At 36.3% G+C, this 25,502-nt stretch overlaps 3 protein-coding genes and 1 long non-coding RNA gene across 6 annotated transcripts in view; 2 read left to right on the forward strand and 2 right to left on the reverse strand.

Moving 5' to 3' along the window:
- LOC148957474 (uncharacterized) overlaps window positions 1-25,502 on the reverse strand; it is a 67,844-nt gene that overhangs the window by 35,557 nt on the left and 6,785 nt on the right. Inside the window, exon 2 of the long non-coding RNA XR_016145216.1 lies at window positions 2,961-3,027. This is a non-coding gene — a long non-coding RNA (uncharacterized LOC148957474). The remainder of the gene's footprint in view (window positions 1-2,960; window positions 3,028-25,502) is intronic.
- LOC148957476 (uncharacterized) lies at window positions 5,285-12,306 on the forward strand. 2 transcript variants are annotated; one of them, XM_089115309.1, is made up of 3 exons: window positions 5,285-5,444; window positions 8,556-8,744; window positions 11,807-12,306. In XM_089115309.1, the coding sequence occupies exons 2-3, from the start codon at window positions 8,556-8,558 to the stop codon at window positions 12,029-12,031; spliced, it is 414 nt and encodes a 137-aa protein (XP_088971435.1). In that variant the 5' UTR covers window positions 5,285-5,444; the 3' UTR covers window positions 12,032-12,306. The 2 variants fall into 2 exon arrangements, with proteins under 2 accessions (XP_088971435.1, XP_088971436.1); XM_089115310.1 differs by lacking the exon at window positions 5,285-5,444 and adding an exon at window positions 7,528-7,672.
- Window positions 12,381-12,902, reverse strand: LOC148957477 (uncharacterized; the record flags this gene model as incomplete). The annotated part of the gene is made up of 1 exon (XM_089115281.1): window positions 12,381-12,902. A coding segment is annotated over one exon (522 nt), but the record flags the coding sequence as incomplete, so codon positions are not given.
- LOC148957478 (uncharacterized) lies at window positions 17,513-25,394 on the forward strand. Of its 2 annotated transcripts, none has more exons than XM_089115307.1 (4): window positions 17,513-17,714; window positions 18,612-18,668; window positions 19,988-20,147; window positions 21,731-25,394. In XM_089115307.1, the coding sequence occupies exons 1-4, from the start codon at window positions 17,590-17,592 to the stop codon at window positions 21,872-21,874; spliced, it is 486 nt and encodes a 161-aa protein (XP_088971433.1). In that variant the 5' UTR covers window positions 17,513-17,589; the 3' UTR covers window positions 21,875-25,394. The 2 variants fall into 2 exon arrangements, with proteins under 2 accessions (XP_088971433.1, XP_088971434.1); XM_089115308.1 differs by having other exon boundaries at window positions 17,515-17,714; window positions 24,210-25,394.

Below are 25,502 nucleotides of genomic sequence, written 5' to 3' on the forward strand. Positions count from 1 at the left end.
ACTGCAGTTTTAACACGAGTATTTATCGACAGCAAGGCAGCCAAGATGGCGAAAGGTTTTGATTGGGAGACATGGAAAACTAAATTGGATGAAATAGCCAATCGCTTTCGAGCAAGATACGATGTGGATGACATTTATCCGGAGAAAAGCGTTTACACTGTACCACATAGCTATCCGAACTAATTTAATCCACTTTCCTAGGTGAACTAATTTTGTTCGGATAGCCGCTCTCCCATTCGTGCGGATAGCGTGGGTCTAGTGTAAACGCGACGCCTATCTGAACTAATTTTGATGCGGATAAAATTTATCCGGCACAGTGTAAACGGGTTCTTAGCTTGATCATGAACAGCTGTTAATTTTCTTTTGTGAATAGACACTGATTTTGATTTTATTAAGAATGTCAAAATTAGGGGTGCTATTTTTGCATACGATTCGAAGTTTATGTTGGAGAATCTTGTTTATCATGTTATTTATCATATCATGAAGCATGTATAAATCAAATTAAAATGACACATAAATGAAGTCATTGTTAAAGCTTGTTGAGGTGCATCCATGAATTTTGACATGCGATTTCGAGCATGAAGTTTTTGTCTGGCTATTTTGCAGAGGTTATCAACATGCGATTGAAAACTTAACCTTTTGTCTGGAGTTTCTCCAAAAAGGGTCTCCTTGGTGCAATCTTTTATTACAGACCTTTTTTTAGCAGAGACTTACTTTTTTTCTTACCAAAACAAGACGATGACATTTTTCCTCGTTAATTTTCTTTTTGTTAATTTCAATCTATTGTGACAAAAAATAAGCGTCTTTTCAAGTAGTTCTAATACCACATCTAGATCAGATCCACATAAAAAGACAGTAGTATCATCTGTACAATAACACACAACAGTATCTTTCACCAGATAAAAATTGTTGTTAATGCAAATATTGAGTAGCAGGGGACCGAGCACTGAGCCTTGTGGAACGCCCAAGAAAGTTTTCTCCCAAGTACTAAACAACTGAAATACTATCAACTTCCACTTTTTGCCGCCTTTCGTGCAAATATCTGTGTATATTAGGTGAAGAGTATCTTTGTTGAATCCGTATAATTAGAGTTTGGCTATCAAAGTTCATGACTGAGGCAGTCAAAAGCCTTGAAAATATATATTAGAATGGCTCTATTAGAATATATATTATGATGTTTTCGTTATGTTTGAAATTAGATCAAACTTGAGATGTCTATAGTTCAGATACTTGAACTCTATTAAAGACGGACATAGATTGTTTATAAGAGTCTCGAAGTGTGACGTCATAAAAAACTATTTTTAGTATTTCTCAATTTTAGCTACACACCATAAAAGAGCGACATAAGACACCTCTCAATACGTAAAATCAGTTAGAAATGTTAAAAACTGGGCGAGAAAAAATCAATTTAAGTTTGCTAACGGATTACTTTTATTCTGGCCTGGCTCGTTAAGTTATTAACCATAACAAAGTTATAGAGGTTTGATTTGGCAGAGTCTGTGCTCATATGTAATACTTAGCAAATTTGTAATACTTTTGACTTGTTTTGCATACTTAGACGCGTTTCACAATGCTCTATTAAGATCGCAAACAGATATATATAGGAGTATATGGGTGCTGTTTTATCAGTCTATGGCCAGAGTCCTTTTAGCTGTACCTTTATACAGAGGATTTCCCAATCTATGACAATGATAACTACAACAAGGGCACTCAAGTGAACAGGCAATGATTAAAGAGATGAGAATTCATGTCGTTATTAATGCTTCGTTGGTGTTAAGTATGACAATGACGAGCCTGAAACTTTCCAGTTAGCATCAGAATTCACATATACCGGGCTATTTTTCATGTGAGCTTTTTCAAGTGCAGCTTTTGAAGGGGGTTTTGAAGATAAAACAGAAATAATTCATTTTCCAGGGAAATTTTTATCTTAAACTGTACAACATGTTTTGTACCGATTAATTTGAGAGCTAAAAAAAGTTAAAGCTTAAAAAGATTTTGCTTCGAAATTCTGACCGTTCTATTATTTGCACGCTGAATTGAACAAATATCTACATACACTCCTAATGCATACGCAAGTCTGCATGTTGAAGGTGATTTAGTGACAAATATAATTGGTAATAAGGGTAGCTTTGCTTGCAAAGTGTTGAAAGTTTCGCAAACTCAAGAGCCCTACACAGCTTTCATAATTGAATGCCATACCTTTCTTCAGTGATTCGCTTAATTTCTGCACAATTTCGCTCAAATTCAGTGATTCGCTTAAATCGTGACTCAAATAGATCGAAATTTCTCACTGTACTAAAATTACAGATAAATAAGACTGGATGAATATCCAATTTGGAATTCTCAACGGGAAGTTTCTTTCACTCTAGGGCCAAAACATGGAACGAGATTCCAAGAAACACCAGAATGAGCCCAACAATTTCCATGTTTAAAAGAAACTTGAAGGGCTTCCTACAAAGTTCATAAATTCCCAAAAAAAACACGATCCCTAGCTAGAACAGCAACATCTTTATCTTATATATATGAAAGACGTAATTGTAATAGAAGTAGTTTATTTATATTTGTATTATAGCTGAGAGAAAGGATTTCGCAATGAGCATACATGGGCTCCGACAAAGGCTGGAAAGTAGGGGGCCAAGGTAAAATTTCACACCTATAACAAAAGACTTGGTGACAATTTTTATTGTTTTGCAGAAAAGTGAGGGCATGACCCTCATACCCCCTTTCGTCGGAGACCCTGACATAGCCCCATAAACCCTGTTTTGCAAGTGATAATTGAGAGTATTTAAAGCCGGAGAAAGTAATGAATGATGTTGAGAGAAATAAGAATAATAGCAGCATATAATTTCTTAATGGGGGAAAAGTATAACCCAAAGTGTAGCCCCTTAAATATCAAAGTCCGAATTTGCTCTCAATAACATTTTATCCTAACACTGTTTTAAAAATATTCAATCACATACCTTGTCATTATTCACTTTTCGCTCTTGAAATCAACAATCTACTGGTGACGTCACTTGTCCCAGTTCCCTGAAATGGAATCGACAATGCTATTTCTGCTTAAAGATAATGGATGGGTTTTTGACAGAGATTTGGAAAGCCAGGTCACGCTAGAATAAGTGTAGTCAGGGGCGTACCGACCGGGGGTGTGGGGGCGGGGGTTGAGTAATTTAGAACGGTTTGGAACTTTAGCTGTTACGCTTTATAGTTATCTATATATTTAAATAGAATTGCTTTTAGCAAAATAACAATGCCGTAAAAAAAATGCAACCAATGCTATTTCCTTGATGAAGAAAATTCTGCTAGAAACGTATTCTAGATGCAACCATTTTATTACCGAGAAATGACAAAGATTGATATTTCTGAATAAAAGGATAGGCACGCAGGTTCTTGTTATGGCCAATCGTTCTTACCGCTTGTAAGAAAAAAACAAGCAAGCACTTAATGAAACTTCAAACTTGATAAAAATCTTTTTCATTTGAATTTAAGATTTTGCCAGACTGAACCTTGGTTTTGCAGAATGCCCTACGTAATGAAGTTGCTTCTCCAAGCATAAGCAGTGTTGACAAACCGTCCTATACTATTTTCCTGGTAAAAGTCTTAAAAGCTCTACCTCTCCACCTTCAGTGAAAGAACTCTCAGTTTAACAAGTTTAGTTGGATATCCCTACTATTTATTACAGCATGGAAATTTTTTTCTCATTTTTAAATTTTTACCTTTTTTCATACATTATCAATATTTAACTAGCAGGGCCCGCGCCACTGGAGGACCAGAAGGGCCTGAAGGGCCACGGCTTACCCAACTTTTTCGGTAAAACAGCTTAATTCTTCTGATTACAACAAAGACATTGAAACAAAGTTCACAAGTGAAACAGCGTCAATGTTTGCCACAATTAGGACTTGAGGGGGTAAGAGGAGACTTAATTTACATTGCTAGGCCCTCCAGGCCCTGCTTAGTGTACATATGAAAATATTCTGATGGAAACTTTCCAATTTACGCTCCAATCATTGTACAACTTTAGTTCACCTAATTAAGATGCTCGTGTTTTTTTCAAATCCGTGTCACACCTTTTCCTTCAAAGCTGTGTTTCTTTCAGCAATGTATGCAAAGAGGTTGGCAAAGTTAGGCTTCTTTTGTGCGAGTTAAATTTGATTTTAGCAAGAGCATTTGGTTGGTCTACTAGTTTTCGGTACACAGCCGTACTATGTTCGGTACAAAGGACAATCTGGTTGGTCCGTTAGCTGCAAGACTTTTCTTCTCAGTGACTCAAGCTGAAAAGGAGGGGGATTAAGTAATAGCATTGGGAGGAGGAACAGTTACAGGTTAATTTTTCAATTACTTAGTTAGTTACTCCTCTTATCTAAAATCTTGCTTCGGAAGTCCTCTAAAAGCAACCCCTCTGGCAACGATTAGTATTGAAGTTTCATGGCTGTTTGGGATAGCAACGTTTCAAATTCTATCCAATAATGTAAAATATTTATCAGCCAGAAAAAAATATAAATAGTATTCGAAAGTGTTCAAAAAAGTTCGGGAGCGAAAGCAAACATTTGAAAACTTTGCCTTGTGGGGCTATCTACACCAAGAAGTATCATATGGGAAGGCTTAATCTTTAGGGAAGGTCGAAACACTGGTATCAATCATAGGGACGAAATACAGTCAAATTTGGATGTAAGAATTGCTGTGGAGTGATGTGGGATGTGGAGGAGGGAGGAACCGATAACCCTGCTACATGCGACTCTCGGCCTCATTGTTTAATCGAGATGAGGGATTGGTCAAAGCTGTGGGGCAAATATTTAACTTTTATAACTGAAAATAAGGCAGATCCTCCGTTCTTGTGTATGAGAATTGTACCCCGCAGGAAAACAATGCACAGAAAGCGGTCATACGATGTCATAACACAATCCCATATAAAAGTACTTGCGAATGATAGCGGCGTTTTGTGCAAAAAATTACAATTTCTCTTTACTTTCTGTTTGTTTTCCTATCGCACGAAAGGTAGCGTCAAAATATTTCCATTTAGATCAAAATATGATTTCTTCCTTTGCTTTAATCCTATTCTTCGATCCTTCTATTTAAGAATTGGGCCATTTATCTCGTCAAATGTAATCCTAAGTATTACTAAAACAACTTTCAAAGCACAAAGGACGATTGAGATAAGAATAATTCTCCTTCTCCAAATCTATTGGTAGAAATTCGCACAGTTCATTGGCTTACGTTCCTGTGTATTTAAGAATTTTATTGTCTTCATTTATGACAAAATAAACATTAATTGTAATTCCAGAAAGTCCTTAAACTATGATATTGCCTGCAGAAAAGTATGACATCAAAAGCCGTAGACGTTATTTAACGTCTAACAATTTGCCTAACGAACCTTGCCGTACTTGAAGATCACATCCAAACGCTCTTCCAGCGGAAACACACGCTAGCAGTATCGACGTCCTCTCAAAGTGAGTATTTATCTGCTATTTCAAGCTCATGAGGCATCAGTCTTTAGCTTTTATTGGTTGGTTTGTATTAGAAATTGTATTTGTCTTCAAATTCAATAATAGTATCTCGAGTATATTTCTAGTCACAACGCAGCGATTCTAATCATACCGAGTCATAAAAAACATTACGCGTATGTCTATTCATTGGTTCATATTATTTGAATACTGTTTTATGGAGGTCATTTTTGGGAGATCAATTGCTATCAAAAGCAAACATCAATCTAAAACCTCCCAAAAACTTATTAATGCTTAACTATGATCGTACAAGCGTATGCATTATGAAAGAGGGCTCGTAGTGTCCAAGAGACTAAAATCTCTGGCTCTCAAAAAATGTTTGGAGCCTTTACGATAAAACAGCTTTCGAGAGCTCATCGAGGATTCTTTTTAATCTTGCAGTACAACAAAATCCATTAGTCTTACGAAGTAAAAGTGCATCTTTTCGTTGCTAAAAGCGAAGCTACGCATAAGAAGATCGCCTTCAAACTGGCAGGGTTTGAAGGAGGAACCGCCCATCTTCGCTTCATAAGATTGGGGAATTGCCCTGTCCGCAATCGCTCCTCTCTAAAGGCATTGAAAATTATAGGCTTTTGGGGATCATTTCCGTCCTGAACAAACAGCTTTTGAAAAGTTTTCGTCCTCAATCAGTGAAATGGTCAGAAGACTGGTGTGTTCTCGAATTTTCAGGCACTTTTGAGGTTTTATACCTTGCGGCCACAAAAAAACCCTTAGGCACATTTTCGATTCCTAATCATTTACAATCCCATTCTAGCTAGCAATTAGCCTAGCTGCACGGTGACTTCAAGTTGGTCACTTTAGACCAGCTAGTTTTCAGATTCTTGCTAAAACTACCAATTTATTTTTACCGATATTCATTTATGAAGATTGCATCTGGCTGCAAACTTAATCGCGGTTCTCAACAAATTAGCGGACAATGCTGATTTTTTCCTTATATGTGGAAGAACTCCATGAACTTGATATTGTCTTGGAGCATAGTCCTTGTTTAAGGTGGTGATACCTTTTATATTGACCCGTTTTTCAGTATTTTCTCCAAGACCATACAGGTCAACAGACAAATTGAAAGAAAAAGCATGTATATTTGCACCATGTGCAAGCAAACTTATCCGATACTGGATTTATGAAAAAAGATTCACACTCTTTTGTATAAGCAGGGGCGGATCCAGAGCAAACTTGAAGGAGGGGCAGTTAGTAGTGGGGGCGCTGAAAAATTTTCAAAAATTTACGACGAGAGAAGGCTGTATAAAACAATTTCAAATCCATTTTCGAAATAAACAAGATAACTTTGAAGTAATCCTTGAAGCAAATTAACCTATTGGTCTCAGAAACTTTTTCAACTCATTCTCATTCTTCAAAAACGGCGCACAATTTCCAAAAAGGGGCGCCATACTTGCTTCAACTCGTCGAGGGAGGGGCAACTGCCCCTAGTTGCCCCCCTTAAATCCGCCACTGTGTATAAGAACCAGTAAATTTAAGTTCAGGCTAACTGTTCTCTGTTCTTAATTTGTTCTTAACTTAATAGGTTGTTAGCAGTGCAATTGCTAGCCTTTTCGCTCCAGGGAAGTGTCCAAGCCTCATTTACCAACAAACTGACTGAGACAACCTTCATTTGCCTAGTTTGAAAATCACCAAAAAAATCACCCTCACATGTAAAAAAATCCTCGTTGATGAGATGAAACGTGGCTAAAAAATACATTTTACAGTAGCTCAGCCTCAGCTTGTTCTTAATTCGTTCTTAACTTTTGACCAATTTTGAGGCTCGTGTTCTTATAAAATTGTTCTTATGAAAAAGAGTGCATAGCAAGATGAAGGAAAGCCAAACGATGAGATCAGACCTTTCTTCGTTGTAGTCTACTCACGGCCAATTTACAAAAAAATACCGCAGAGAGACGCAAGACAGTTTATTGTCTAATTGATCAAGCGGTAAATTTGCCAATGCCTTTAACCAATACAAAAACATTCGTACTTGCAGAATCAAAGCATCACTGTCTTTCACCTACTAAATGAAACTTTGTTTTAATACGTTTTAACTAAAAACACGTTTGCTTAGCTTAATTGCGTCAGGCTTAATCTTCTTACTTCTGCCTCGATCTGTCTGCATACTTGTATTAAAGATTACTTAGAACGGCGAATTACTGGGTAAAGGACGCTCAAGTCTTTGAATCATTTGCAAGGTAAGGTTTTCTCAACGTAAGGTAAGAATGCTAAAGATATCAAAATTGATGCTATATCTTTTGTTGAAGAAAATTTTTAATCTCGGTGCAATTTCCGTATTTTGAATTGAGGATTTGAAACATAAAAACAGAAATTGAATGGATTCGTTTTGAATACGAAGCCTCGACTCTGTTAAAACTTACAAGCATTTCGCTTTATTGTCTATAGGGTATTTCACAGAAAACTTTAGTGAAGCTTATAAAGAATTTATTTCATTCTAAATTGTGCTTTTTTCTGCTGCATATATATCTTTATCATGCACTTTGACTGAGAAAATAATCTCATGAAGGAAAGACGTTCATTTTGAACTGTAGTTATACCAAACTAGAATTTGTTGGTTGCAGAGCTAAAATATTTCTTTTATTCCCTCTGAACGAGGCTTTCTATCCAGGTTTTGCATTGTTACTTTTTATTCTTTAATTTTACTTGTTTTCAAACGAATAAAGCTCAGATGCTGATTTGAGAATCACGTTGCAGAGGTTTAGTAGAAATTGCCAAACAACAAGTTGCTATAGTTAATGTTGAATTGCATCTTGAAAAAGGAAGAAACTGCGGCACTAAGCTTTAACAGTTATTCCCGTGAAGCTGAAATCTTTTATAAAAGTGCTTTTGACTGTGTGGGCAGTGTAGTGAACTTCCCACATTTCTTGGTTAAGCGATCATTTCTCTTTATGATCTAAATGTGCCAGAAAAACCAAGTTATATTTTAGAGGTAAACTTTCCGAGTCAGGTCAAATTGGTTGGACTCGGGTGCTATCAAACTTTCTATGATTTCAGTTACTGATCACATGTCAGAATCAATCAGAGAATCAACTTTAGAATTCTCGAATCGCATATTTTTAGATGAAAAGCATTGTAGTGGCATTGGCAGCTCTCCTGCTTGCCTCTCTGGCATACACACAGAGATCAACAGGCTACAGGGGCTTTGAGCTATACCACAAATTCTATGAACTACCAAATGGCGATCTGAAGTTCTTTTATTGTGAGATTGGTGGCATCAACGACGTCAGGGTGGAGTACAAGAAGAGAGTTGTGAGTAGATGATTCTTTCATTTCTTTCGTTATATACAGAACAAATCATGTTTAGCTTGTAATTGTTATTCCCTGTAAAAGTTTAAATCCTGAGATGTTTCAAAACAAGCGATTCTGAGAACCTGAGAAGAAAACCTGACGGTAAAGAAACGTCTCTCCATGTTTATCGAGTTTCCCCTCCAACCGAGTCCCAAAAAATAAATTGCACTAAATTATGAGGTCACGTATATGTGTTTCGATGCTTAATGTTGTTTTTGCCTAATTTTTACTATGCGTTATTCATATATCCATATTCATGTATGATTTCCAAATAGAAAGCTAAGGGTGTTGTTCTGATACGAACAATAAAGAAAACCATACTGCTGCTCTGCTTATCAATCTAAAGAAGATGGTTTTACTGAACTAGAGTAAAGATGTTTAAAAGTGAGTCAAATTAAGGAAGTCATTTCCATTATACTGCAACTCAAACCCAGGCAAGAGATATTTGTAAGTGCCCCTTGGATACTGTTGGGCTTAATTATTTAGACTCAGGCGAAACACGCTGAGGGTAGTCAGTCTGAAAACACTGTATATGGTTTGTGCTTTAAATGGTTTTTTGCCACGTTTATTTAAAGCACGAAAATGTCTGGTTTATCAAGAAGCAATCAAGCCAATCCATTTTAATAGTAAACTGTTACAATTTTATACGATCTTTTTTTGGAAAACCAGCAATGAGAAATCTTAAAATTTCCAACAGTTGGATAATTAAAATTTTGGATTTTTAAAACTTAAATGATAATTTAATCCTCCAAGACCCATTGATTGTCAAAGTTAAAATCTTTGGTACCACATTATGACCTCGTATACAGTAATAAAAATTAAACAAAGCAGTACAATCCTCTGTTTTCCGGACACTAAAAAGCAATGCTTTTTTTACAAAGATAAATGGATATGCATTTCGGAGCTTTATAAAGCTTATGACAATAATCTCGAATTAAGTACATTAATGCCCTCCTGTTTCGTACTTTCCTCTTGATATAAATTTCTACGCATATCTAACAGCTACAAATAATTAAACTTTGCTAACAACCTTATCACAATCCTAGAAGGCTTAAAAGAAAATACCTTGATAATAGATAATTAAGTCAGTTTTAATCTCGTCAATAAATGCTTAAGTCCAAATGCCCTTATCTTTATCTTTGTCATGACCCAGTTGGTGTAGCGGTAAATACATTGATACATTTTCAACTGTTTTGGCTGAAATTTATTTCCATCTCTAGAACTGTTTCTTTATAATAAGCATGACAGTGCCAACTGGTACGCTCTCTGTATCCAGAGTCGTGATAATTATGAACGGTTCAAGGAAGAAGAAGAGCTTCCTCTCGCCTTTACAACACCCCCCCCCCCCCTCCTCCCCCATCACCTCTCCATCTCTTCTTCCTGTCACGTCACATGCCATTCTGCGACATACCTTCTATTTCATCAATTCAAAACAGTTTGACTTGTGCAGCGAATGCAAAATACTTCTTTAATCATTTAAACAATTTTTCATTTCTCTAATGGAATTGGTTCAAACTTCGATTTAAGCATCGATAATCTTTAGATAGCTAGAATACATAGTCGTAATTTTGTTTTGCTCAAAAAATACTGGATTTTAGCGAGAGCAAATGTCTTTTAGCTTTTCGCGACCTTTGATAATTATAAAAGACACAGGTTGAAATGTTTCCCAAAACCTTTATAGTTATGTCATGAAATTCAAACAGAAATATTGGAAGAGCTACATTGCCTTTGCTTTATTCGCCGGGGGGGGGGGGGGGGGAAGGGGGCCTTGGTGTACTTAGCTAAATCTTTTGAAAACTATTGGGCAATATTGCAATAAAATTACATGATTGTAGTTACATTACTGCTATTGATAAACAGCTAACAAAGTTTAATCAAGTCAAAATTCTAGCGATGTCACTGCTTCGTTAATAGGGTCCATATACAGTTAGAATTTGGGATGATATGGGACGTTCTTGTCCGTTGCTATTTTGATTACTTACAGACCCTAAAATTTAAAAAACTTAAGCTACAACGTTTCGAAAAATCTCTCTCAATTAAGAAAACAGTCTTTAGAACATTTTTTGACACATTTTGCTAAAATCTGCAATCCAAGATACATGTCTAGCCTTTCTCTATTTATGCTATAGAATTTAAGGTGCCTCGAGACAGGTCTCTGCAGATCAAAAAGAAATGCCAATCATATAGATCATACCAGTGGCATACCGTGACTTTTGAAATTGGTTATATAGCAAAGAATTCTATGTAAAAAAAGAACAGGGGTGTAGAGCCAAGTGTTCCAGAGATTGATGCCTCCTATGTTCTACTTTTTACAATTGTTTTCAAAATTTATTTTAATACCACATTCCACATACTGGCCAGAAACAAGACACTCTCGATCAGTTGTGGCGCCAGCTACTGCAAAGTGGGAGGGTAATGGGCGTGGCCAGTGAGACTACCCCCCTTTTGCCTTGTTCCAGTGCTTTGTACCAGGTTAATTTCACTTAGGAAAGATGATCTACCCCTATCCAGCGCTTTTCAACCAATTTCTAGAAGGAACAAGTGGACCATGTTTTGACAAAAGTGGGGGGGGAGGCAATTACAACGCCCCCCCCCATATCCCCCTTGGCGCCGCCATTACAGCTGATCATCAAACAGGATTTTTCTGATATAACTAAGGAGGGAATTGCCCACCAAGCCCCGGTAAGACATCCTCTAGCCTTCCTTTGTTCAAAAAGTAGATTACTGAACCACTCTTTTGAAAACATACGCTTGGCCCACCAGCTGCAGTAAAGCGTCCCTGGGTTCAACAATAAGCTTGGAACTTAGGGGAACTTCATCTTGAGCTTGTAAGCCTGGACGGTATTACCAGAGGGTGAAGGTGAGTTTTGCTTCGATTCGGTACAAAGATTTTCTGAAAGTCGGTAGTAATCAAATGTCGCCCAAATCTTACTTGTTTGCCTCTCACCCATACCTCTACCCAAAACATTGCCACTAAAATAGGTTCCTGTCTGTAAGCTAAATCATGTTCTTCAAATCTGCAGGTAACAGACCAATGCCACGATTATGACAGGCAAAACAATCAAATTTGGAAAGAATGCACGGTATTATTGAATGCAGTCGAAAGAGCACAGGAAGGAATCGTCGCACACCGAATGACTACGTCAGGGTCCGTGTCGGTCAACCTTAACGGACAGAAACATCATATCATCTGTGGCCACAAAGTGAATGCAACTGAATGTCTTGTCTCAGTGTTTGGAACATCTTGAGGAGTCAAAGCTCGAATAGATTCAGTCCAAACGGGCTTTGCTGGGCGTTGTTTTATAAATCTGTTTGCTGCAGGGAAATGTACTGTTTTTAAGTTTGTTTTTTTCAGTCTCTGATCTTTTTCACCCTTTTAATTTTAAATTACAATGTAATTCTCTGCATTGGTATTACACTTATTTTCTACAGAACATTAGCTACAAGACTTTTGTACAGAACCCTAGGATGCTTATTTTTATGTACGTATATGTATATGTTCCAATAAATCTTCAAAAAACTTCGCAAGTCTTTTTGTTTCTTTCCAGTTCTTACAGTTGACATCCACTATCTCGAACTCTGAAGGGAAACGAACAATTATTCGAGATAGGGAATGTTCGAGTTATCGGATGACCCCAAAAAATCGAACTTTTTTTCAAATTTGGAAAGTTTAACAGGCAGCAACAAAGGATATGTAATCACTGATACAAAATTACAAGTCAGATCAGCATCCAATGTCATTTGTTTTCTCTTTCTAACCAGTTCCTCTCTATAACACCATTCATTTTTAACGAAATGCTCACGGAGCGCTTCTCCATTCTCTGAGAATAGGCAATATCTTGATAATACCTCAATCGCATCTCTTATTTCGTCCGTTGTTGGCTTTGTCAAAGAGTTGTCGTTGCTTTCTTGGCTGTCCTCTTGGCTTTCTTCTTGGCTGTCCTCAACTTCAACAACGTCTTCACCAATCAGCTCAGCTATGATTTCATCTTCAGTTGGCAATGCTGCTCTTGCTAAAACTTGTTCGTCGCAGTCAATAAATTCCTCTGCACTTGTGTTGGCTCGAGCATTCTCTTGATCTCTATTTTGCAGTTTCGTCAATTCTTCCACCAAATCTTTAAAGGGTCATCTTCATATGATGCTGCTTCATGTTGATTTTCGGAAGAAAGGCCAGCTTTGACAAAGCAGTTAACGATTGTCGTTTTAGATACTATAGACCACGATGCGGCAGATATGTCCATTGCATCCAAAATGCTAATTTTTGTTGCAATGCATTGACTTGACTTTTGCTGATCAATTGCTCTGATGTATTTCTGCACCAAAACTGTTCGTTACTTTGCCTTTAAACTTCGAATTACCCCTTGATCCATTGGCTGTGTCTTAGATTTTGTGTTTGGTGGCAGGAACACAAGCTTGATTGCTTTCAGGTTCTCTACTTCTGGATGTGCTGGACAGTTGTCGACAACAAGAGCAACCTTTCGTTTCTATGCCAGAAATTTACGTTTTTGTTTTCTGACAAGCTGAGCTTGTCTTTTGTATGGTTTTAAACAAACATTACTAATTGCTTCCAAAGACAAAGTCCATGTTTCGATGATCAGTCCAAATTTAATTGTGTCCCTCAGGTGAAATTTTGGATACCAATATAGACATTGGATGCAATTTTGAGATGAAGAGGAGGACATTGTTAAGGAGGGAAAGGGGCTAAGAGATGCAGACAACAACCTTCTTACACCTTCTTGATGACGAAGACAATAGGGTTACTTAATAGGGGTTTTTTAAGAAAGACTCTGTTAAGTTGCATGAGCCCTTTTGACTTTAATAATGCTCAGACATAGTTGAATGAAAAGGTTTTACACTCTTGTTGTACTATGTTTGTTAAACACCTGTTTCTTGATTGGACTTATTTCAACACAAGCAGAAACTCACTTAAATATATAGATACCTTCCAGTCCAAATAAACTCTAAATGTCAAAGAAACTTACTATTACATACAAAATTATGGCCAGATTAAAATATGAAGAGAATTAAATTCAATCCAAGCGAAGGTTAAGGGACTTTGGTTTAGTTCTGTAGAGGGGCTGGATGGATGGTTAATCACGGAGCCGACTATGAAAATTTTATGGACACTTCCCACAGTAGCAACAAAGAACTTTGCAGATCATTATGTTTCTTTTACTTTGCACACCAAAAGGTCCAAACGGAGACTGCCATTTTGCTACTTTGTCTTAAACGTGCCTGTATACTTTTTACAGCAAAGGGCCACCATTCACACCCAGGCTGATCGTTTATTAACATGCCCCAACTTTTTCTGATCTCAAACAAAAATAAGCAAAAATTATTACACGCATTTTTTCATATGAAACAGGCTATAAGAAACGGTAAGCTCAAGAAACCTTTATGATTTCCGGTTTCATTTTCCGAGTTGACACTCGAAACAGTCTTGACATTGAATAACACTACACTTGACATCAACTTGACATTGATAAAGTTCAATGAGTTTAACTCTTTAGATCTCAACAGATCTAAACTCAAAAGAGATCTCAAAAGATCTCAACAGAATTAGTCATTCTAGGAAAACAAAATTCCTTGAGCACTTTGTTAGGGCTCTTTTTCAGATGGCCCTTTGAGAGTCTTGAATTTGATAGGGAGGATACCAACTCTGCATCAGCTTAGAGGCCGTTCCACAATCTTGCACCTCTGTAAGAGAACGATATTTGCCCGTTTGAGGTATTTTTCTGTGAGTGAAATAGTGAAAATTTCTTGAAAACATATTTTGCAATTTATGTGAAGCAAAGTTGCTGAGGGACTTAATACATCATTGTTTATTATTCTTCGAATTAGCACATTACGTTAGTTTATCTCTGAATGTGAGTAAACTATTTACTTTACCTTGGAAGCACTCGGACCTTAGATTCTTATAAAAAACCGTGTACAACCAAAGAGATCTAGCTGCTCGTTTCAATTTCATAACAGCCGAAAACTGCTGTAAGATGTAAACAAGGTGATGTGTATAGGTCATTGTGCACTTATGATTTATTTCCACATCTTGGTATACCTATTGTTAAAAAGGTTTGTTATTATTAACCGTTATTACCACAGTGATTTTTGATACATATCACGTGACTTATGATAAGACATATAACGTTGGTATTGATAATGTTTGAAGAACTTGGATATTGAGCGAAGGGAGATCAGGTGACTTGACCACAGTAGCAACGAGGGAAAGGACACTTGAATCGAGGGGTGTATCACTCCATGTAAAGGCGTACGAGATCTTTTCAAATTTAAAAATCCGTCAATTTCGGGTCCGGATTTGCGGATTTTTTCAAATTTTTAGAAATTTTTTCAGATGTTTCCTCTGAAAATCTCAAATAAAGACATTTAGCTTTATTATGTCTCCTTGCTTGACAATTCCGATTATCACCAAATGTTAGTTGGCACATTTTATTTATTCATGCAGTTCTGTGAACAGAACTTATCAAGACATTATCAAAACAAGTTATTAAGCCATTTCCTTTTAACTTAAAATATAACTCGACGAAGCAACTATATCAAAAGTATAACGATAATGCAGGGGGGTGGACAGGGTGTCAGAAACACTCCGCCCACCTCGGGATTCTTCAAAAAATGACGAAGTTGAATTCATTTGAAGCATACCATTTTAAAATACATTCTACCTTCATTCCAACGATATCAAGTTTTGGCACTTTCATTAAACCATATATTACTTAATGGACCATCCAGCTATTCTACAAAAGAGTTTGGATCGAGTCAACTTTTTATACAATGGCTCGATTGAGTTGCGTTAAAGTTATTAAAGTTATCGTTTTGTCATCTCATCATGCTTGAAAATTTTAAACTATGGTTTGGCTACATTTTCCTAGGTAGCTCTTGCCCTTTTATTTCCCTTTAAGCACGAAAATGACAGTATTCTCCCTAACAATGACTTGGAAGGATCATCTTCTCTCCTAAAGAGGCACTGGTCTCCAGGCTTGCTAATGTTACGTTCTCGTTACGTTGCGCATCTGCGGTACCGAGATAGGTTTTTGCGAATCAAGGGTTGGTGGCTTTTTCACGTTTCTTTTTGTCAAGGAAGGGATTGTTGGTGTACAAAAATAAAGGGACTGGAAGAAGAACTCGTGCTACCAAAGATGACTGTCAGCCAGCGAGAAACTATGATAAGGAACGGTAAAAGCAACAACAACGGAAAGTCTCCGTGTTCACTGCACCGAATCATCCAGATGATCATCCAGATCATCCATCGTATCTTTCGATGATGTATTTGATTGATCCAAGATATTTTCATCCAAAATGTAATTCCGTTATGTGATTCAACGTTGATGTTGCCAGAGTTGGCCTTATTTCTTTGACTTGGTACCGGACATTTCTTGCACATTTCTGAGTCTGATTGTTTTTGCGGAATTTTGTTTTCTTTGTGGATCTCTGGATTTTTGAAAGGATTTTAGTAAATTTTTGCGGATTTTTGGCAGGGTGTACGAGGATTTTTGGAGTGATACACCCCTCGACTTGAATAGTATGGGAGTATGCTTGTATAGCAGCCAGTTATTTGGAACACGGAAAAAGACTCTTTTTTGGACTGGATCTTATTATAAACTACTTATTATACTATAAGACTTTATATTCAACTTAATCGCATTATTCATATATCTTATTCAAGTACCTTATATTCGTATTAGTCTCAGTTAATCTTATATTCGAATATTTGGTTCGGTTTTACATGGAATCAGTTTCTTGGAATAGCCGTAAACCAACCCTTTAACACTTTATAGAAGATTTTGCTCGTATATGATACGGGTACCGATTTTTAGATCAACAATGATTCGAAACTAGCACTTTTGAAAGCACTTATTGGCTGCAGGCTCATTCTTTCTTGCTTGAAAGCCTTTATCTATTCAGAACAATAGTTGCAAATCTTGCTTCACCAGCTGCATTTCATGTTTTTGCAAAAAAAAGATATTTGATTGTAATCTCCTCGTGGAAAAAATTATGCTTATGAATTATTTTAATGGACTGGCTTTGCATTTAAATACTTTGCATTGAATATTTTAATGAATTCATGTATAGAAACATATTCGCATTGTGTAGAAATTATATTGACAAAATTTATTTCCTGCCTCTTTTGCAGTAATTGGAAAAAGCTAGTACGGGTAGAAATATTTCTGAGCAAATTTTTCTATCCAATGAATAGTGTTTGTTTGAAATTTCTTGAGCTACACTCTTTTTTTATAAGAACAATTTTATAAGAACACGAGCCTCAAAATGGGTCAAAATTTAAAAACAAATTTAGAACAAGCTGAGGCTGAGCTACTGTAAAATGAAATTTTGAACAACGTTTTATCTCAAAAACGAGGATTTTCAGCCATGTGTGGGTGCTTTTTCGGTGAATATTAAAACATGGCGGCAAATTAAGTTTGTCTCTACAGACTTTGTTGGCAAAAGAGGCCTGAACACCTCCCCAGAACGAAAAGCTAGAAATCGCACTGCTTATACCCTATAAATTTAAGAACAAATTAAGAACAATCCAGCCTCAGATTTTCGGAAAAATTAAGAACAATCAGCCTGAACTCAAATGTACTGGTTCTTATAAAAAATAGTGTATTTTTATTGAAAGTCGGCCGGGAAATAAATCGGGAGGGAGTAGAAATAGCTCAAAAGCTGCGTAGGAATAGTCCTTGAGCTACGGAGGCCCAGCGCCATAACAACAAACAACAGCAACAAAATGCCAAAAGCCTTTCCTGACTACACTGGTAAATTCACTTGTGACTTCACGTGAAAATTAAGAATTATGATAAGGTTTAAAAGAAATCCAAAAATCCACGAAAGATATAATCTTCTAACTGCACCAGCCTTAAACTTAGATGAAGATGAAAAGAAGCAAGGAGGTGGTGAAGAGTTCGCTACATTTTTAAGGTTGGTGTTTGATCGTGTTTTGATTCATCGAACTTCTCTAATTAGTTTAGATTTGCTTTGCAATTAGGCATCTATTTATCTGCGGTCTATCATTGCTGGTGATAGAATAGACTACAATTTATCGGATATTATCCCTTATTTTTAAATTAGGCCAATGGAACTGTAGTTACAGATGTTAACTAAACGGTCGCGACCGGATTTATTTATTAAGGTTTGAAGGCACCTGCTAACTTTTCTTTATATGTATCACTTCCCTTTTAGGTTGAGAAAAACCCAAAATCTCATAAGTTTTTTAAATTTAAAAGTTGTTAGATTTGTTTTTAAAGGTAGTTTATTTTCAGCAATTTTCACCTGTAAGTAGTGATCTTTTGACACAAATCGTGTGATCATCTGGGCACGCAAGGTGCGAATTTGTTAAATGGCATACAATTGATTTTTCGCTTTTGTCCCAATAAGTGTAAATCCTTTGGTGTAAATTTGGTATTTTTTGTTGTATATTTTCCGTTTGAGAATATGTCATGGGTCTCTTATGAACTGTTATATTTTTTTACAGATATCTGATCATTTTTTCAGCTAAATGAAAAGCCTAATTTATTTATATTGTTTTCTGTGCTTCCTTTGAATCAACATTTGTGAAGTAAACACATATGGTATTTTTTTCAAATGACGAAATACACTTTGTGCTGTGTAGAGCGGGGATCTGGGAAGAAGCACCCCACCCCTGATCTTTTTCATCTTTTCATCTTTTGGCACCTCGTAGCAAGAGTGGGGGCTGGGCAGCTTTAGAGATAGCTGTGCCAAAAAACTTAAAGGATAAAGAATTGAGAACATAGTCAAACCTTTTCAAATTGGGTTCAAAAGTTACCTGCTTATTATTCAGTAAATTTTAATTACCAGATCTTTGTCATCAACAAAGCAAGGCTCTCAGTCAACTGGCTCAGGTGGTGTTACAAGGTATGCATTTTAATTGTTGTTGGAATATCTTTTCACATTTTCAATTTTGAATAGCTGAAACCTGTCAAATAAGAATGAACCATTGAAGATGATAAAAGTCACACTTTCATCAAAATTTTTTCAAAAGTATACTTTATAAAGCTTGAAGCTACTTATCTCACTATAAAAAGAACTTCCCTCAAAACAAAATTTATTTCCAGCACCTTTTTCAAGTTTTCTTTTAGCTGCTCAACATATGATAAGCAATTTTTTAAAATAATGACCACTATGACACCAAAGCCAATTTATCTACAACCCAAGTGTCCTTATTCTTAGAATACATGCATCGATTTGATTGATATGTTTGCTCAGAACATTGTTTCAGAGCAGACATTGTTCCAAATTGTTAGTAACAAGGAATGTTTCTGGTTGGATGGCTTATCACCTGCACCCAAGATGTTTCCAAGAAATTAGCATCCTTGAATTTCAATTAGTTTTAAGCATGCCCACTTCTTACTTTATAACCACATATAAAAGTTTCATTGTTGGTTTTCAATTGTATAGCTGAAGAGTATTTTCAGAGATCATTCATTGAATGAAAGATTTATGTGTGTGTGCTTAATGGCTACTCTTTGGTTTTTGGTGTTAATTATTTATGATGCATGGCATGTCCATAGATCAGGCTATTCACAGCTATTGTTTTCAACTACTTAATCAACTTACTTTCAAATTCAAATATGATTTGCAAAGGTGTACATTTTTTGACCTGATACCTTGTTGCATACTAAAGAAACAAGAAGATTCTAAAGCCAGCCAATTTTTTGTGAACCTTCAGTTGTTAAAGCGTTGTGGTACAACTGCTCGCATGAAATCATGAATTGCTGAAAACAATGATACTCTAGTTGTTTTGTCTTCTTGAAACCACATACTAGATTTCCAACATCTATCAACCTGTTGTCAGCTGTTGTTTGGCGTGTTTTTATCTGGGGCTGTTTGACTTGAGAAAACAAACCAAAAAATGCAAAAGCAATGAAATGCAATTTATCATGACCATTGGCCTTCTGTTTTCAGCCCACCCAGGCCCCTGGCTTAAGCCCCCTTTAAATCTATAATTTGTCTTTAACTGGAACTTTTAACCATCTAAACGTCTGAGTTACCAATCTATGTTATGATTATGTGAAGAGCTATTTTCAGGAAAAAGTGATTTTATGGGAAATTATTTTATGGGAAAATGAATAGAATAAGAGAGAGTCTTTTTTCAGACTCTTTCTTCAATTAAAGAAGTCACATTTTTAAGAAGAATCTGTGTGAATTTTCTTTGAAAATCTCTTTCATGGCAGAACAAAGTTTTCAAATGTTGGTTCAAAGTCATTTGACAATGAAAAGTCAAAGTCTGATTTACCTGGCTACCAACCAAGGCAAGGGGGTGGTGTTGCTGCAATTATGCAGCTCAAAAGCAAGAATCAAGAGATCCATGATAAACAGCTCAAAGTGATTGAAGTAAGCAACATAACTCAAATGTGTTTTTTTATTTCTTGAAAAATTACTGTTTTGACCTTTCAGAGGCCCTTCCAAGGATCATTGATAAGGATGTAACTTTGGTTTTAAATGACAACATGGGAAATTGAATATTTTTGTGGAGGATCAAGGGAACATATCAACAAAATATTGGAGAGTTTTCTAGGAACACGAAGAAACAATTGCGAGCATGAGAGATTTTTTAAAATTTTTAGGGAACATTGGAACAAAGACCCCATTGAGGGGGGTGGGTGCAGTTGTCAGGGACAACCACTTGAACTTTTGAAAGGCATTTAGCCCTCCTCATTTCCAGAATTCTCATTATATTTGATTAATTTTCAATATTTTTTGCAATTTCAACATTCTATTATATTGACAATTAGATATCAAACATTCTGAAAGTTTTCAGGGTTTTTGAATCTCCAGCTAGTTAAGAGAACTATAGCATCCATAAATTTTTGTTTCTTTCCAGTTCTTACAGTTGACATCCACTATCTATAACTCTGAAGGGAAACGAAAAATTATTCGAGATAGGGAATGTTCGGGTTATCGGATGACCCCAAAAAATCGAACTTTTTTTTCAAATTTGGAAAGTTTAACAGGCAGCAATAAAGGATATGTAGTCACTGATACAAAATTACAAGTCAGATTAAATCATTAAGAAAAATAAGCATCTAATGTCATTTGTTTTCTCTTTCTAACCAGTCCTTCTCTATATCACCATTCATTTTAATGAAATGCCCACAGAGCACTTCTTCATTCTCTGAGAATAGGCAATATCTTGATAATACCTCAATCCAATCTCTTATTTCGTCCGTTGTTGGCTTTGTCAAAGAGTTGTCGTTGCTTTCTTGGCTGTCCTCTTGGCTTTTTTCTTGGCTGTCCTCAACTTCAACAACTTCTTCACCAATTAGCTCAGCTATGATTTCATCTTCAGTTGGCAATGCTGCTCTTGCTAAGACTTGGTCGTCGCAGTCAATAAATTCCTCTGCACTTGTGTTGGCTGGAGCAATTTCTTGATCTCTATTTTGCAGTTTCGTCAATTCTTCCACCAAGTCTTTAAAAGGGTCGTCTTGATCTGATGCTGCTTGATGTTGATTTTTGGAAGAAAGGCCAGCTTTGACAAAGCAGTTAACGATTGTCGTTTCAGATACTATAGACCACGATGCGGCTGATATGTCCATTGCATCCTAAATGCTAATTTTTGTTGCAATGCATTGACTTTACTTTTGCTGATCAATTGCTCTGATGTATTTCTGCACCAAAACTGTTCGGTACTTTGCCTTTAAACTTTGGATTACTCCTTGATCCAATGGCTGTGTCTAAGATGTTGTGTTTGAAGGCAGGAACACAAGCTTGATTGCTTAAGGGTTTTCTACTTCTGGATGTGCTGGACAGTTGTCGACAACAAGAGCAGCCTTTCGTTTCTAAGCCAGAAATTGACGTTTTTGTTTTCTGACAAGCTGAGCTTGTCTTTTGTATGGTTTTAAGCAAACATTACTAATTGCTTCCAAAGACAAAGTCCATGTTTCGATGATCAGTCTAAATTTAATTGTGTCCCTCAGGTGAAATTTCTTGGATACCAATATAGACATTGGATGCAATTTGAGTTGAAGAGGAGGACATTGTTAAGGAGGGAAAGGGGCCAAGAGATGCAGACAACAACCTTCTTACACCTTCTTGAAGACGAAGACAATAGGGCTACTTAATAGGGGTTTTTTAAGAAAGACTCTGTTAAGTTGCATGAGCCCTTTTGACTTTAATAATGCTCAGACATAGTTGAGTGAAAAGGTTTTAGAGGCTTGTTCGGGGTTGTACTATGTTTCTTATACACCTGTTTCTTGATTGGACTTAATTCAACACAAGCAGAAACTCATTTAACTATAAAGATACCTTCCAGTCCAAATAAACTCTAAATGTCAAAGAAACTTACTATTACATACAAAATTATGACCAGATTAAAATATGAAGAGAATTAAATTCAATCCAAGCGAAGGTTAAGGGACTTTGGTTTAGTTCTATATAGGGGCTGGATGGATGGTTAATCACGGAGCCGACTATGAAAATTTTATGGACACTTCCCACAGTAGCAACAAAGAACTTTGCAGATCATTATGTTTCTTTTACTTTGCACACCAAAAGGTCCAAATAGAGACTACCATTTTGCTACTTTTTCTTAAACGTGCCTGTATTATTTTTACAGCAAAGGTCCACCATTCACACCCAGGCTGATCGTTTGTTAACATACCCCAACTTTTTCTGATCTCAAACAAAAATAAGCAAAAATTATTACACGCATTTTTTCATAAGAAACAGGCTATAAGAAACGGTAAGCTCAAGAAACCTTTATAATTTCCGGTTTCATTTTCCGAGTTGACACTCGAAACAGTCTTGACATTGAACAACACTACACTTGACATCAACTTGACATTGATGAAGTTCAATGAGTTTAACTCTTTAGATCTCAACAGATCTAAACTCAAAAGAGATCTCAAAAGATCTCAACAGAATTAGTCATTCTAGGAAAACAAAATTCCTTGAGCACTTTGTTAGGGCACTTTTTCAGATGCCCCTTTGAGAGTCTTGAATTTGATAGGGAGGATACCAACTCTGCATCAGCTAAGAGGCCGTTCCACAATCTTGCACCTCTGTAAGAGAACGATATTTGCCCGTTTGAGGTATTTTTCTGTGAGTGGAATAGTGAAAATTTCTGGAAAACATCTTTTGCAATTTATGTGGAGCAAAGTTGCTGAGGGACTTAATACACCTTTGTTTATCATTCTTCGAATTAGCACATTACATTAGTTTATCTCTGAATGTGAGTGAACTATTTACTTTACCTTGAAGCACTCGGACCTTAGCTTCTTATAAAAAACCGTCTACAACCAAAGAGATCTAGCTGCTCGTTTCAATTTCATAACAGCTGAAAAGTGCTGTAAGATGTAAACAAGGTGATGTGTTTGGGTCATTGTGCACTTATGATTTTTTTTCACATCTTGGTATACCTATTGTTAAAAAGGTTTGTTATTATTAACCGTTATTACCACAGTGATTTTTGATACGTATCACGTGACTTATGATAAGACGTATAACGTTGGTATTGATAATGTTTGAGGGACTTGGATATTGAGCGGATGGAGATAAGGTGACTTGACCACAATAGACGACGAGGGAACCGACACTTGAATCGAGGGGTGTATCACTCCATGAAAAAGCGTACGAGATCTTTTCGGATTTAAAAATCCGTCAATTTCGGGTCCGGATTTGCGGATTTTTTCAAATTTTTAGAAAATTTTTCGGATTTTTCCTCTGAAAATCTCAAATAAAGACATTTAGCTCCATTATGTCTCCTTGCTTGACAATTCCGATTATCACCAAATGTTAGTTGGCACATTTTATTTATTCTTGCAGTTCTGTGAAAAGAACTTATCAAAACATTATCAAAACAGGTTATTAAGCCATGTCCTTTTAACTTAGAATATAACCCGACGAAGCAACTATATCAAAAGTATAACGATAATGCAGGGGGGTGGACAGGGTGTCAGAAACACTCCGCCCACCTCGAGATTCTTCAAAAAATGATGAATTTGAATTCATTTGACGCATACCATTTTAAAATACATTCTATCTTCATTCCAACGATATCAAGTTTTGGCACTTTCATTAAACCATATATTACTTAATGGACCATTCAGCTATTCCACAAAAGAGTCTGGATCGAGTCATCTTTTTATACAATGGCTCGATTGAGTTGCGTTAAAGTTCTTAAAGTTATCGTTTTGTCATCTCACCATGCTTGAAAATTTTAAACTATGGTTTTGGCTACATTTTCCTTGGTAGCTCTTGCCTTTTTATTGCCCTTTAAGCACGAAAATGACAGTATTCTCTTTAACAATGACTTGGAAGGATCATCTTCTCTCCTAAAGAGGCACTGGTCTCCAGGCTTTCCAATGTTACGTTCTCGTTACGTTGCGCATCTGCGGTACCGAGATAGGTTTTTGCGAATCAAGGGTTGGTGGCTTTTTCACGTTTCTTTTTGTCAAGGAAGGGATTGTTGGTGTACAAAAATAAAGGGACTGGAAGAAGAACTCGTGCTACCAAAGATGACTGTCAGCCAGCGAGAAACTATGATGAGGAACGGTAAAAGCAACAACAACGGAAAGTCTCTGTATTCACTGCACCGAATCATCCAGATCATCATCCAGATCATCCATCGTATCTTTCGATGATGTATTTGATTGATCCAAGATATTTTCATCCAAAATGTAAGACCGTTATGTGATTCAACGTTGATGTTGCCAGAGTTGGCCTTATTTCTTTGACTTGGTACCGGACATTTCTTGCACATTTCTGAGTCTGATTGTTTTTGCGGAATTTTGTTTTCTTTGTGGATCTCTGGATTTTTAAAGGATTTTAGTGGATTTTTGCGGATTTTTGGCAGGGTGTATGAGGATTTTTGGAGTGATACACCCCTTGACTTGAATAGTATGGGAGTATGCTTGTATAGCAGCCAGTTATTTGGAACACGGAGAAAGACTCTTTTTGGACTGGATCTTATTATACTCTACTTATTATACTATAAGACTTTATATTCAACTTAATCGCATTATTCATATATCTTATTCAAGTACCTTATATTCGTATTAGTCTCAGTTAATCTTATATTCAAATATTTGGTTCGGTTTTACATGGAATCAGTTTCTTGGAATAGCCGTAAACCAACCCTTTAACACTTTATAGAAGATTTTGCCCGTATATGATACGGGTACCGATTTTTAGATCAACAATGATTCGAAACTAGCACTTTTGAAAGCACTTATTGGCTGCAGGCTCATTCTTTCTTGCTTGAAAGTTTTTATCTATTCAGAACAATAGTTGCAAATCTTGCTTCACCAGCTGCATTTCATGTTTTTGCAAAAAAAAGATATTTGATTGTAATCTCCTCGTGGAAAAAATTATGCCTATGAATTATTTTAATGGACTGGCTTTGCATTTAAATACTTTGCATTGAATATTTTAATGAATTCATGTATAGAAACATATTCGCATTGTGTAGAAATTATATTGACAAAATTTATTTCCTGCCTCTTTTGCAGTAATTGGAAAAAGCTATTACGGGTAGAAATATTTCTGAGCAAATTTTTCTATCCAATGAATAGTGTTTGTTTGAAATTTCTTGAGCTACACTCTTTTTTTATAAGAACAATTTTATAAGAACACGAGCCTCAAAATGGGTCAAAATTTTAAAACAAATTAAGAACAAGCGTCTTATCTCAAAAACGAGGATTTTCAGCCATATGTGGGTGCTTTTTCGGTGAATATTAAAACATGGCGGAA

This window comes from Rhopilema esculentum, unplaced genomic scaffold, assembly GCF_057945365.1.
Source record: "Rhopilema esculentum isolate cy_ngs unplaced genomic scaffold, ASM5794536v1 HiC_scaffold_24, whole genome shotgun sequence".
Classification (NCBI taxonomy): Eukaryota; Metazoa; Cnidaria; class Scyphozoa; order Rhizostomeae; family Rhizostomatidae; genus Rhopilema; species Rhopilema esculentum.